Source organism: Ammospiza nelsoni, chromosome 3 (genome assembly GCF_027579445.1).
Source record: "Ammospiza nelsoni isolate bAmmNel1 chromosome 3, bAmmNel1.pri, whole genome shotgun sequence".
Lineage (NCBI taxonomy): Eukaryota > Metazoa > Chordata > Aves > Passeriformes > Passerellidae > Ammospiza > Ammospiza nelsoni.
In genome coordinates, this window is record NC_080635.1 from 92,206,963 (window position 1) to 92,221,295 (window position 14,333).

General features: G+C 36.9%; 1 protein-coding gene across 1 annotated transcript in view; it reads right to left on the minus strand.

Moving 5' to 3' along the window:
* Window positions 1-14,333, minus strand: part of DOP1A (DOP1 leucine zipper like protein A) — a 61,062-nt gene that overhangs the window by 8,487 nt on the left and 38,242 nt on the right. The window contains exons 20-35 of the mRNA XM_059467330.1: window positions 13,275-13,534; window positions 10,580-12,587; window positions 10,369-10,480; window positions 9,310-9,492; window positions 8,897-9,022; window positions 8,433-8,567; window positions 8,072-8,127; window positions 7,482-7,586; window positions 6,724-6,790; window positions 5,828-5,972; window positions 5,505-5,584; window positions 4,859-4,968; window positions 4,544-4,693; window positions 3,207-3,268; window positions 2,477-2,629; window positions 1,066-1,202 (exon numbers count right to left, since the gene is read on the minus strand). Of these exons, the coding sequence (XP_059323313.1) occupies window positions 1,066-1,202; window positions 2,477-2,629; window positions 3,207-3,268; window positions 4,544-4,693; window positions 4,859-4,968; window positions 5,505-5,584; window positions 5,828-5,972; window positions 6,724-6,790; window positions 7,482-7,586; window positions 8,072-8,127; window positions 8,433-8,567; window positions 8,897-9,022; window positions 9,310-9,492; window positions 10,369-10,480; window positions 10,580-12,587; window positions 13,275-13,534 (3,889 nt within the window). The remainder of the gene's footprint in view (window positions 1-1,065; window positions 1,203-2,476; window positions 2,630-3,206; window positions 3,269-4,543; window positions 4,694-4,858; window positions 4,969-5,504; window positions 5,585-5,827; window positions 5,973-6,723; window positions 6,791-7,481; window positions 7,587-8,071; window positions 8,128-8,432; window positions 8,568-8,896; window positions 9,023-9,309; window positions 9,493-10,368; window positions 10,481-10,579; window positions 12,588-13,274; window positions 13,535-14,333) is intronic.

Here is a 14,333-nt window from a genome sequence, read left to right on the forward strand (position 1 = left end):
AAGACTGCAAGACTTAAACTAAATGAGAATAAAGGATTGTTTAATGGAGCAGGTCAGGCTCAGGGGTGGATTCCCAGAAGCACCACAGTCCTGCTAACTGAAAGTAGTTCCAAGACTGTGTAAGTTGTGTAAAGGCCAGGACACAGCACAGGAGTCAGAAGACCATACTGAGTAGAATAGGTTTTCTAGTATTTATACTATTGACAGGCTTAAAATTAAATACATCTATTGCTAAAACACCACACTTTAAAATCTTTTATATAGCTTTCCTCCTTCTATTGCTTGGTTCTGTGGTTATTCAAGGGCTACATTAGGCACCTGCAGATTGAAAATATAATTAATCACAGCAATTATTCTGGTTTGCTTTCTCTGTTATTCAGTTCCTTGGGAGCTCCTTGAATAGCTCCTTGAATGGATCACAGCATGCACCAACCACTCTCCTCCATTCCCACTGCCAAAGCTGAAACCCAAAAGAGTGTGTCAAACAGCCAACACAGGAGATTCTGCAGGCAGAAACTCTGGAAACAAATATTTTCACTGTTTTGTTATGAAGAGTAAAATGAGAAAGAAGAAATCTGAGCCAAGCCTTGTATAAATCTAGTTACAACATTTAGTCACAATGTGACCTGAATGACCATCAATTGCCAATAAAACATTGATTCTGACTCCTATACATGGATTCTCAACCCCATTGCTGTAAGAAGAATGACCAGGAAAATAGAAACAGAGAACACTGAAAAAGAAGAGCAGGAGTGGGAGTGGTGGACAGGGTACACATACATAAGCAGAAATTGAAGTAGGATTCAAGTAGGGAACAATGAGGGCAAATGCAAATTTAATTCAGGAGACAGCTGAACAGCTGAAACAGTCTAAACTAACAGATATTAAATTTCATCACAAAAAACAGACATGAGGACTATGAAAATAAGTCAGCTTTCAGTTTGTGACCATTGCACATTTATTTGTACAATCTCTAGAAGAGATTTTATTAAAAATCTTGAGGAGTGAGGCTGTGTCTCAGATATCCACCAGTCTTCTAAATAATGAATGACACCTGCAACTCACCAGTTCAGTGATCATGGTTGGCCAAAGTGAGGTAAGGTGCTGTGGAGACATTCTTAAAAGTAATACTCTGAAAAACAGGAACACTTGGGAATGAAGGGTGGGCACCTGTGGCAACCGGAGACTTTCTACCAGCCTTTCTGAAACAAAAAGCCAAGAAGGATCCCTCAGTTCAGAATAATTCCAATGAGAATTTTCTCCTTCTCTTCTTTACTTTAAATGTTAACTTTAAGTATCTGCCATGGTACTGTTCCAGTAATTTACTGGTTTTATTCTGTCAACATAAAGAAATAACCACTCCACCAAAGAAGGAACAAAATAGAGAAACCTATAAAGAGTGAAGTTCCCTATTTTGGGTAGGTCCTCTACATAAATGAAATACTGCATCTGGGAACTTTGCTTATCTTATGCAGAGTTTCACCCATTACAGCAGGAGGAGTTAACAGATACCAAACAATACAAAATCAGCCTGAACTCAGATGTATTATTGTTATTAAAACACTGCACCATCACAACACGTGAGAAATTACAAAGGGATGATATGGTTTTATTGAATTATGATCACCTCTATATACAGAGGCAGATAAAATGAAATTTTGCAGTCCAACCAGCACACATGCACGTTGCAGTTCAGACCAGTAAAATCATCTTATTCCATGAACATGGTAATCTCAGCTACTGACTCAACTGGAAATTAAAAGAAAAACAAAAAAAAAAAACCAACCAACAACCCAAACATTCTTAATTAAAATTAAATATAACTAAATTTCAAAAATAAATATACCAAATAAAAATAGATTCTAGAACAAATAAAACAAAAAAGTTGCTGCAACTGATTTTCCATATAGAAGAAGAGACCAAAGTGTCCCTTTGGTGCCATGAAAAAATGATACATCTAAAAGCTGCTGCTAACTGTTAGCATCATCTTAAAAGGAAGATCCAAGCAGTTTCCATTCCCAGTCACTTAAGGTAAAGGTTCATTGTAAGAAATAAACTTCAATGATATAAATATGACAGATAAACTGAACTGAGGAAAAAATACCAGCAAAAGAAGTCAAGAATTCAAAATGTAAAGGTCATTTTTCCTATTTCTCCCTAATTGATAGGTTTTGGTACCTCAGATGTTCATGCCAACACATATTGTGCAGGTATCCAAGGATATTGATCAAGGAATAAAATGACAGATCAGAGAAATTATCTGGATTAAAGTCAACTGGCAACCACAAAACCTGCACATCTTGTAGTAATTCAAGACTGAAAACATTTTAACCAAAAGCTGCAGAAACTTTGTTTCAGCTATGGAAACACTATCTCACACTGATCTTGCAGAACAAAAATTTAGCCCGCTGTTACTGTCACACAAGCATTGCACAGCTAACGGGAAGAAGTCCCTCAATGATACATATTTACTGACCTTGTATGTCGGGCAGGTATTTCTGGTACTGGTCGATCTCGCTGCTAAAGATGGCGAAGGCGAGTCTCTTGAGGAGCATGGCGCGCTGCTCCAGCTCCGCCTCTCTGTTAGCAAACAGATTGAGGGAGCTGCTCTGGGCCACAGCCACTCGTGCTGAAAGAGAACAGGGAAAGTGCAGCCAAGAGCTGATGAATTTCCCTTCTGCACAAATAACTCTTTTTTGCAATATTGGTGTTTGAAAGCGGGTGTTAAGATGATGTATGGTTTGCAATTTGAATCCGTAACCAGAAATTCAAAGTAAAAGTTGAAGGAAACACTGTAAGCATACACAATAACAGCTGGGTTTAGGGGCTTTTGGGAAAGAGTTCAGCCATTTTTTTAAAAAAAAATTGCATGTATTGATGCTCAAAAATTATAAAGTGCAAAATAATTTTTTTTTAAGCAGTTAGTGTCAGATCTTCAAACCCAAACCACCAAAAAACCACCCCCACCCACTCTGCTTAATCAGGTTAGCCCTATAGGCAAAATTCACTGTGTGCCAGGATGGTATAAAATTCTCTCACTTTGGGTTATTTATGGAGCTCCAGAAATGAATAGTCAATGAAAACATGAAAAACACTGAATAAATCAAATTGGAAGAAATGTTGAGCAAGTGTTCTCTTTAAGACACTTATTTTTCATTTATTTAATGTTTATACTGCAGAGAAGTCACCTCTATATCAATACTTACTCATCAAATCTCTAAACGTGGTTTTGTCATGTGTCATCAAATTATCCATAATAGCTCTCCAACTAAAAGAGAAAAATCATACACAAATCAGAAAAGCAAGAAAAAAGCAAGAATTTTCAGGAACATTTGCAATTATTTTCTGCTCTTTCCATTTAGGCTAAAACTTCCAATCCAAGCTCTCTGCCTCATAAGGTACCATTTACTTGGTGTTATTTGATCTGAAACTGTGTTTCTTGCACCCCCTTCTCCAAGAAAATAAGGGATGCCATTCAGAGGGACTCTGACAGTTTTAAGAAGTGGGTCCACGCAAACCTCATGATGTATGAGGCCAAGTGCAAGGTCCTGCAGAATGGTCAGAGCAACTCCAAGCACAAATACCAGCTGGGCACAAAATGAATACTGAGAACAGCTCTGAGGAGAAGGACCCGCGGCTGCTGGTGGATGAATATGAAAAACTGAATTTTATCTGCCAATGTGTGCTCACAGCCCAGAAGGGCAACTGCATCCAGGTTTGCACCAGGAGCATGGCCAAGAGATCAAGGGAGGTGATTCTGCCTTGCTCTGGTAAGACCCCACTTGGAGTATTGTATCTAGCACTGGGACCCCCAGCATAAGAAGGATAGGGACTCCTTTGAAGAGTCCATGGGAGGATCACAAAGATGATCAGAGGGCTGGAGCACCTCTCCTATGAAGACAGGCTGAGAGCTGGGGTTTTTCAGACTGGAAAAGAGAAGGCTTCAGGGAGATCTTCTAAAGCTTTCCAGTACCTAAAGAGCCTCCAGAAAGCTGAAAGTGACTTTTCACAAGGGCATGGAGTGATAGGACAAGAGGGAATTACTTTTAAAGTAAAGTAATCCCACTTTTAAAGAGGATAGATTTAGATACTTGGAAGGAATTCTTTATTGTGAGGGTCATGATGTCCTGGCACAGGTTGCCTGGTGAGGCTGTGGATGCCCCATCCCTTGATGTGCTCAAGGCCAGGTTGGATGGTGCTCTGAGCAACCCAGTTTAATGGAAGGTGTCCCTGCCCATGGCAGGTGTATTAGAACTAGACCATCTTTAAGGTCTTTTGCAATGCCAATCATTTGAGGTTTCTACAAAATGCTAACAATGTTTTCCTCACAATTTTTTTTAAATTTTAAGAAAATTATTTTTAAAAATAGATTTGTGCATAGAAATATACCTCATATCAATTTCATATTTCATGTGGTAATCTAAACCATAGAAAATCTCTATTTCTCTCTGTAAAGATCTATTGGGAAATTTTAGTCCCTATGTTAATGGAATACATAAAATTTGTAAGGACCATCGGTATCAACAAAAAAATAAAGTCTTACTGGTTAACACAGGAAGCATCCATCTGGAAGAAACTGGAATCCATAAAGAGGTCAAAGGCTTCCTTTTTCCACGCTCTCCTTGTATACTGATATCCACTAAGACTGCTCAGTAACTGGACACAAGCTCGATAGCTGGATGCGTTGTGAGCACTAAACAAAAAAAAAATTCAACATAAACCAATTTTGAGTTGTTGCTCTATAGAAAGTTTGACAGACATCTAATCCTTATCATGCCTATTTCAACTTAAAATGCCACCATCCAAATTTCTACGGGCTGTAGGCATCTTCTACATCAATTCAATAAACTAAAGATACCTGTGATTACGGAGATAGGGCACAACATAGTGCATAATATTTACAAGCAAAGGAATAACTCTCTCTTTTTCATCACTGTAGAAAACCATGTCCAGGAGATGAGCCAAAACCTATAAAATGAGAGGAAGATATGTTATAATGCATTCTTAAATTGCTTTTAACATACCATTCAACATTTTTTTGGTGGATGTAATGTTTTTACTGAACATTCAATATATGATAGAAGTGATCACATTTCAGGTACCATGCAAATCCAGAGTATAAAGATTCCATCATTTTTATAACACATTAAGGTGTTAGAAGCACAGAAGAACAAACTCCTGATTAAAGCACTCTAGAGAATAAACTACAAAGAAAGAATTCAAAGACTGACTGCAATTATCAGCAGTAACTAAGATGTAACACAAAGATAAACACACAAAGCTTACCATCAAAAAAGCTGGCTATACTACACACCTGAAAGGCCATGCCTTATACCTCATCCATCTCAATGGGTTAGTAACACACTTTTATGTGACAAGACCCAGAGTCCATTCACATCAGTGTTTCCCATTAAATCTCCTTCTCCAAGCTTCTAGTCCAAAGCTTTTCACAATATAGAAGTGTATTAAAAGACACTATTCATTATCTCCAAGGAAACATTTACCTCAGAAAGTAAGGTCAATGCATGGACACTATAAACAGATGGAGTTATATTTGAAGTTTCCATTGCTGGAGACAGCATATCTAAATGAAGATAATAATAACAATAAAAAAAATGTCCAAAGTTAGTTTTCTCAGGCCATTATTTAACTTACAGCATGTTTTAAAAAGATGTATTTTGAAGATGCACAAGCTTTCCAGACACATTAGTGCTAGACCAATACTGAAGAATTTTACATACATTCAAATATAGCAAAGCTGTTGTCTTCATTATTTTTACCATGAAAACTAATGTTTTGTTTCAAATAAAGATGCAAATGGACCTACCTTCAACATCTGATTCTAAGTTGTTTCCATCAACCATAATCTTGGGGGAAGGCTTAACCTCTAAGTTTCGTCTTAGCCAAGTGGTCTGTTCTAAGGAAGACCCAGCAATTGCCCCAATGGCATCCACTATCTTGTGTGTTACATCCTGGTAGAAAAAAAATCCCAAGCATTTTAAGAACTTTGTGCAGAAGGGCTGTATTCATTGTTCTGACACGTAGAAAATCTATATAACCAAATATAGAATTGCTTTCAAATAATTTCTATATTATCAATTATTAATATCTTCACAGAAAATGAAAGCTTTTTCAAAAAATTGTAAATATAACGAGAAGATAATTAAGAGTAGTTTCATATTACAGAACTCATATCAAGTACTTCTAGTACATTCAAGCATCCAGTTCCAACCCCACTGCCATGGACATGGACACCTTACACTAAACCAACTGTTCAGAACCTCATCCAAGTGGCCTTAAACAATTCTAGTGACAGCAACTGCAACCTCTCTGGGTAAGCAGTTCCAGGGCCACACCACCTTCACAGTACAGATTTTTTTTCCTAATATCTAATCTGAATCTAATCTCACTTTAAGCCATTCCTCCTTGTCCTGTCACTGCATGTTCTTGTAAACAGTCCCTCTCCATCTTTCTTGTGGCTTCCTCCAGGTACTGGAAGCCTTCCCTTTTCCAGGCTGAACAAGCCAAATTCTTTCAGCCTTTTCTCCTAAGAGAGGTTGCTCTAATCAACTTGGTGGCCCTCCTCTGGACTTGCTCCAAGAGGTCAGTATCCTTCCTGTGCTGGGAACTGGATTATCTTTAAGGCTCTTTCCAACCCAGGTCTCTGATTCTATGATTTATTGTTCAGTTACTTTAAAAAGACACATACAACAAATTTCTTACCTGTAGATCTCTTTGATCTTTCTTATTCTCCAGACTTGGGTTTTTCATGATGAACTCATTAAGAACACTGAAAAAATACAGAAGTTGAATATGGATTTTCTTCTCATAATACATTATTCAGCAGTTTTCAGAGTTAGGACAAATCTGAAGACATTTATTTGTGCAATATTTAATTACTAAACCCACAGGGATTGCTACTTATCAATATTCCAGGAAACATCTTTATAAGTTCCTTAAGGTAATTTTTATCATAAGAGTTTACCAAGAACAGGTTTTACTTGATTATATACAAAAATATCTTCAGAGACAGTTTACTAGGGAAGATAAATTCAAAATATTGAAGAAAATGGTCCTTGAAGCATTATACAGAAAATATATTCAAAGTTATATTTCTAACAGTCCACAAACTGTTTCCATGTTGAGAATTCAGCCCACTCTAGTGGGTTTCAAATACCTAAGAAATAGTCATTGTTGTTATTTTTTAGGAAAAATCAGAAACTTACATCTGTTGCTTAAAGAGCCTGAATCACTGAAATAATCATTAAGGTGAGGTTGTGGCTTATATCATACTATAATATAAAATTTAATATATGTAGCCATTCCTCAGAGAAGAAACTAATTTGATAAGACCCACAGAACTCAGGCAATAACTCTACGAGTCAAAAGTAAGAGACAGATTTAGAAACTAACACTTCAGAATAATTTCACACACCTACATTTGAGCATATTTGAAAATTGCAAATATCAGAAGCACTTACCCAAGTATGAGGAACTGTCCTGGGGCTGGAAGACCAACCTGTATGGAATCCTTTAACAGAAGCAGCAGCGCTGCCCAGCTGTCTACTAAGCTGGTCACTGGAATCCTAAGGGAGAGAGAGCGGCAATCTTAATGATGAGAACATCACCTCCCTCAGGTATTCCCCCAATTTCTTTTTACATCACATCTCTGCTGTCAGATATTTGAAATCAACACCCTTAGAGCTTCTTTTAATAGGAGGTTGCTGTATCAATTCATTAAGAAACAGTTGAAGGTAGAAGAACAGCATTCTTAAAACATGCTTTTCATTACAAAGCTGGAATGGCATGAATGAGTTACAGCACAATTAAGATCAGCTTTCTTTGGGCAGATTACCTGCAGGATTTTTAGGTGAAGGAAGAAAGGTGATGCACTACTATGGAACTCACAAAATAAACCATCTTTTTAAACAAACCTACAGATCAAACCCATTCTTTCTTTACTATTTATATTACACAGACTATTGATCATCCTATGACAAAAAGATGTAAAATATTCAAGTTGATTATCTGTTTCCCGATGACAGAAGAAAAATTGAGTTTGTTTTCTCACCTTTGAGTATAAGCATAGAAAAACTGCAACATGCAGACTTCCAGTGAAAGATGCTTCTAGAAAAAGATATGAAACCTGTGTTATCAGAAAGAAGTGGAGTTTTTTTCCCCTCACCAGGGTAAAATTGACAATGCTATAATGTTACTGCAATGCCTAAACATATAGCTTAATTTAATAGAACACTGAAAATGCCCTTTCAGACATCCCTCTGTAAAGTTACACTTCATTTACCTCTTAGATATAGTGAAAAAGTTCACATTGTGCTGCTCAGCTTTGTCAATGAAGTACCCATATCATCAGTGTTCTAAGCTGCTTCAAGAGGACATCATATAAATCAACAGGATCTGTAGAGTTTCCATACCTTGTCCTTTGCTATGGCTGGAGGCTGCTTCAGAACTTCTTTCACTGTCTGTATGACAGTCTCTGTTCTCATAACGCTGATAGAGCGAACCAGCTCAACCAGCAGAAGTTGTTCTTCACATGCTGTAGGGATAACCTAAAACAACCAGATGTATGTCACAGATTATCAACACAGACAATGGCTATGCCAAAACTAAGGCAGCTGTCCTCATGGGATTGAAATTTTATCACTTAACAGTTCATCTAGAGACCTGGTATCACCTACACTTCCCCTGAAGAATTCAGGAAGATTATCCCATTCTAAAGTCGTACCTCCCTGACAGAACAGTTGCTAATTAGAAATGCAAATATTGTCCATACTTCATTGTCTTTTTTCACTGGAATGTCTGAATTTTTTTCTTCCTAACACTAAATCACTTATAAGTATTAGCATTATTTGAAGTGACCACTGTAATATAAACGTACCTTTGTCCTTGAAGTATTTTTGTTTTGCCTCCTTTCATTCCATACAAATGCAATAGCAGCCATGAAGTGAACACCATGATTCATTGAAATTGGACCCAAAAGTTCCAGAATCTGTTGCCTCAAATTCTGAAATACAAAAGCAGAGCACATACCCTTTTAGATAAGCACCTTAGCATTACTTTCAAAATCTTTTCCCTGCAGAAAGCAAAGAGGTGACATATTGCACTGAACTGATAAATTTTAGCTTAAAAGCATATTCAATACTCATTTATAAAAGCCTATTTTTTGTGGTGAGTGAGTAGATGAGGACAAAGGCATAAAAATTCAATTTAGATTTAAGGGAAAAGGATTGAAATTATTTTGATGAAGATATTAACGAACAATTTCAATGATATTATCCCTGATGTTCTGACCTTAGTTGACCCAAGGTTAATAGTGGTGATGGATGCAGCAGCAGCAGCAGTAGTTTTCTCTGAAGAATCTGCAAGGTGCAGGATGCTCCACAGTAAAGTCACAGAAGACATGATCATATGCAAGATAGAGAGGATTCCATTACGTGCTTCAACCAAATGCTTCTGATCTACATTAACCAAAAGCTAGTGGGAGAGAAGGGGACAGGAGAGAGAGAAGAACATAAACAGCATATTTAAAATAGAGAAAATTTTAACTTACCGACCATGGGAGCTTTCAACTTTAACTCTTTTTCATAATTTTTTCAATAATTCTTCAAATATGTACAGCTTTGAGACTTTTAAAATAATAGAGAAACTATTGATTGAGTTGTGCAACATCAAATGTACTCTGAACATGGGAGGCCTCATGTCTACAGCAATCAATTTTGTATCCTCTGCCTATACCTTTGCGAAACAATTATTTTAGAATTTTAAGTCTAGCTAATACTCTAGGAAAAATTATTTATTTACATAAATAAAACCCACTTTTCAGTCACTTTCAAATGAATGGAAAGCAAAGGGGTGTAAGAATGGTGAAAAAGCACAAAAACAAGATTACTGAGAAAAAGGGCAAAAGCGTCTCATGGAATCTGGACCAAATTCTTAACAGACACTATGCTCAGAATATCAGATCTAAAATTACTGCTTGACTAAAAAGAAAAATTGTAAATATACAGAAGGAACAGAAGGATAATGTTTAGACATATTGCAAGGTGAACACAACAAAGGCAGCTGTATAAAGTGGAATTTTAAAGGTCTTAAAGTTAAGGAATTAAACTTATGTTATTTCAGGGTTACAGAAAACCAAAAGAAGCAAAGAAATATAAGAGTATTCTCTTAAAAGTATCATCCAAAGAAACGTGTTTTTCTGTTTGTATCATCAATAAACCCCCATATTTATAGCTAAGACAATATATTTGTTATTTTTGTCACCCAGATCTTCATAACTGCTAATATAATCACAGTCCTTGATTTGACATGAATTGCCTAGAAATGTCTCAGACACCCAGATAAGTTCACCTGATGATACTGTGTAGATGGATCCAGGAGGCAGTAATGAATTATTGTTGTGATCCCTTCTAATAAAGTGAGAATCATATCTGGGGGAGTGACTGATGCCATCCAGAGAGGCCTAAAAGAAGAGTAATTTTTTTAAATGAGTTAATCTGACAGCAGAGTAATTCAAAACAATCAAATTCAGTTAAAAAATTATACCTCTACATACACATACCTATTATCAGATAATCCAGTTTCATATTTATACTGCTGAATTAAATTATCCAAGTTCCTGCAGAGCTGAAGAGTCACTGAAACAACCACCCTTTGAAGAACTTTTCCCATGTAAGGCAACGTAGAAGTGATAAGGCCAATCCACTGGGGATGCATTTTACAGGCACAGTGCTGATGCAAAGCTCGTATCACTGCACACAGAAACATGCCTTGGCAGGTTATTGGCTGGGAATGCAAATACTGCAGAGAAGTCATCGGCTGCTGGGGACCAATGTGCTCCAGGTCTGTTATGACAAAGTCAAACACCGTTTCATTTTCCTCAGGCACAGTCATTACTCTGTGTTCCAGCACAATCAGCCGCTGAAGTACTTTCAGAAGTTGTGACTGCAGAGTACTACCATTGTCAAATTCATCCTCAGAAAAATTTATAAGGCTGTCTTCAGAGAAGCCTTCTTCTACAGCCACTATGTTTTTTCCAGCTATCTTTTCACTGTGCCATTTCTGGGCACTGAAGATAGAAGACAGCAGACAATGCAGGATCACCTTCTGAACCTTGCACTTGGACAACATGTCTGAAATAAAACTAGGAAAGCCCTTGGCAGAGCTTTCTATCACTTTTGCCAGCTCAGCAAAGAGGAGTGTCAGAATTTCTATACTCATCATCTGCATGTTGCGGTTTCCTATGAGGTCTTGTGAGGTTACTTTAACATGAGTTGGATAATGGCTCCGCATGTAGTACAGACACAAGGAGATGAGAATTTCTATGTACATAGAGCTCCGAAAGTTATGGTTAGAATCCACTGGGATGTGACTATAGAAATCCTTGCCCATTACAGATATTCGATGCCTAGCTAGAAGATTTTGGAGCAATGAAAGCTGAGGAGTGTATGCATTGTTGACACTGGTAGTGGAGATGGCACTTACAAAAGCTGAAGGATTTGTTTTCAGAATTGCCTTAATTGCAGAAAAAGCATACAATGTCCTTGAAGAGTCGTACAACTGGAGATAAAGCAGCACGTGTTGATACAGTGGATGAATATTGAAGTTAGGAGATTTTCGCATTCCTGGGGATCCAACATCACTTTCTATTTCTGAAATTTCTCCTTCTCCACAACTGTACCAATTTTCTAAATCAAGACCATCACTAAAGAAGACATTAGTTTGTTTAAGCTTTTCTGTTTGTGCTTTCTTCTTCTCTTCATCTTTCTTTTTGGCTATTTTTACCTTAGGTTTTGCACCTGGTTGCTTACCAGCTTCTTTAACAATTGTTTCTTTTTCTGACATTTTTTCTGGTTGCTTTCCTTTAAAGCTGAACTGAATACTACTGTGGCTATGTTTTCTAGACTTTGATTCGATGGAAGAAAGAGTAAGATCAGAGAAGGATTGCTGGCTTTCTGCAATACAAGGTGAAGAGTTATTTCTTGACATTTCATCTCCTAAGCTCTCAAGTCCAGTCTCAGTTGAGGCTGATAGTAACTGTGAGCTGTCATTACTAAGTAAACTACTTTGGCTACTTTGAATATTTTGATCATCACTTTTTGTAACTTCTACAGAGCTTTCCAATGAGCTGTATTTACATGAAGCATCCTCAGAGTGCAGGCTCTCTTTAACTGGTTCAACTTCTTCTCCAAGACCACTTACAACTTGGCATATAAGATCTGTAACCACTTGTTGCACGATTTCATCAGGTGAGTCTTCTTTTAGAGTCTGAGAGCTATCTTGAGCACTCAGGCTTTCTGTTTCCACTTCATAACTGATGCTGTCTCCAGCAGATGACTGAGAACAGCCAGAGTCAGAACTCTGCAGTATTTCAGCCTGATGATCAGGAAGGTCAAAATCAGACACAACCATTGGTATGGTCTCACTGCTGGTACTTAACAAGGAAAGCCTGTCACTCAGAGGATTGACGGTCAGGCTGAAGTTCTCCATTTCATCCACACCAAGTTGCTTCTCATTGCCTTCTTTAGGTATAATAAGTTGTTCTTGGCTTACAGGCACGTGGGAGAATGCTTGAAGAACACAAAAAAATGTATACATATGAGATTTTGTTCTTCAGAATAAGAATTCAGAATTAAAATTTAGAATTTAAACTATTATTGAGACTTCAAATCATGAAGGCATGAAGGATGGTAAATAGTATCTTTCTATTTCACAGAAGAAAAAATACCTTAATAAGCAAATGACAAGTTCACAAAAACAAAGCAAAATTGTTTTAGCAGTACACCTTAGCAAAACAACATAATTCTCTGTCAAACATTATGCAGTCTTATCTGCTTTTGTTTTCATGAGAAACAGAATTAGTAAATTCTAAACTAAAATTATGCATTACATGCAAACACCTTCAAAACTTATTGGTACATTTTCAGCCAGCCCCATGTCATTCATAAAAATGTTTAATTTATTGGTTAAGCATCAAGCCATATTCTTATGTTCTACCAAGTCTCAGTAAGATGTAACAAAATGCTCTGCATTAAAATACTTGCATATCATTTTAATATAAAAACAACACAACTTTAAACAGTACCTGGGGCACACAAACTTGAATTAGGAAAATACACACATATGCAAATATAAGCCATAGTTATTCCAACACTTTTTTCAGTTACCCTCAAAAATTTCTACTATGACTTCAACATTGCATGTAAACAGCAAGCAAAGAAATTAAGAAACTTCCTACAGGCTTCTTGTGTACATACCATCAGCACAGCTGAACTTCTGCATGAACTGCTTTTCATTTTCTTCTTCAGGGTGATTGGGAGATTTAGTCCAGTAACATTCAGCCTGAACTCTCTGAACTGACACTCGCTGAGTTTTTGGATGGAGAAGCAGTAGGAGCAAAGGTTCAAGAACTCTTGCAATATCATGTCTTTGAAGCACTTGATTTAACCAGGCTTGTCCCACTGACCAAGTAGAACCATCCAAGCTATTGAGGCTGTCCAGCATGATAAACAAAGATCTAGAATGGAAAGAAGAAACAATCTGGTGGATATTGTACACTACTCACAGAGTAATCCCATTTTAATCTCATACATGACATATTTAATGTCAGTACATACTCCAGTCTCTTCTCCATACAAAGCAGTATTTTCTTTGGAATCAAAACTTTGAACCTGCTCTTTATATTTTTAGTCTAGTCCAATGAAGGAATGGGCAGGAAGAGCTAGTAACAAAGTCACTTTTAACAGTTGCTCTAATAGTAGCAAGATCAAGTATTTGTACAGCTATTTGCATAACAAGCCTTTATTGTCTTGTAAGTGGTATGCCATTAAAAATATACAATTTTAAAAGCCAATTCACAAGGATATATGGAAAATAAAACATTCAAAGATATTGTCTTCAAGAACAGAGAGGAGAAATATACTTGACAATTCAGCAGTTCCTACAAGCATTATTTTCTTCTTTTAACAGTTTTAGCCTTGAGAATCCTTTTCAGACATGGAAAAACAATATATATATAGTGGTCTCTGAATTTTACCTACTGTTTTACATTCCCCAGCAGTACATGTTCATAAGCTTTTAGCTGTATGCACAGAATTTATCACCATTTATGCAATGAGTGACAGCATAAGATACAGAAATAAACTTTTTACTCTACATCTTACAGCTAAGCATGCAATACAAAATCTAAATAAACGCTTTTCCACAACATTTGTGCTAGCTGAGGAAGACACGAGCAGTTCAGAGTCCAGATTTTCTAGGAAAGTAGTCCAATACCAGAACACAAAACAGAAATCCTCTGCTGCTTGCCATAAATG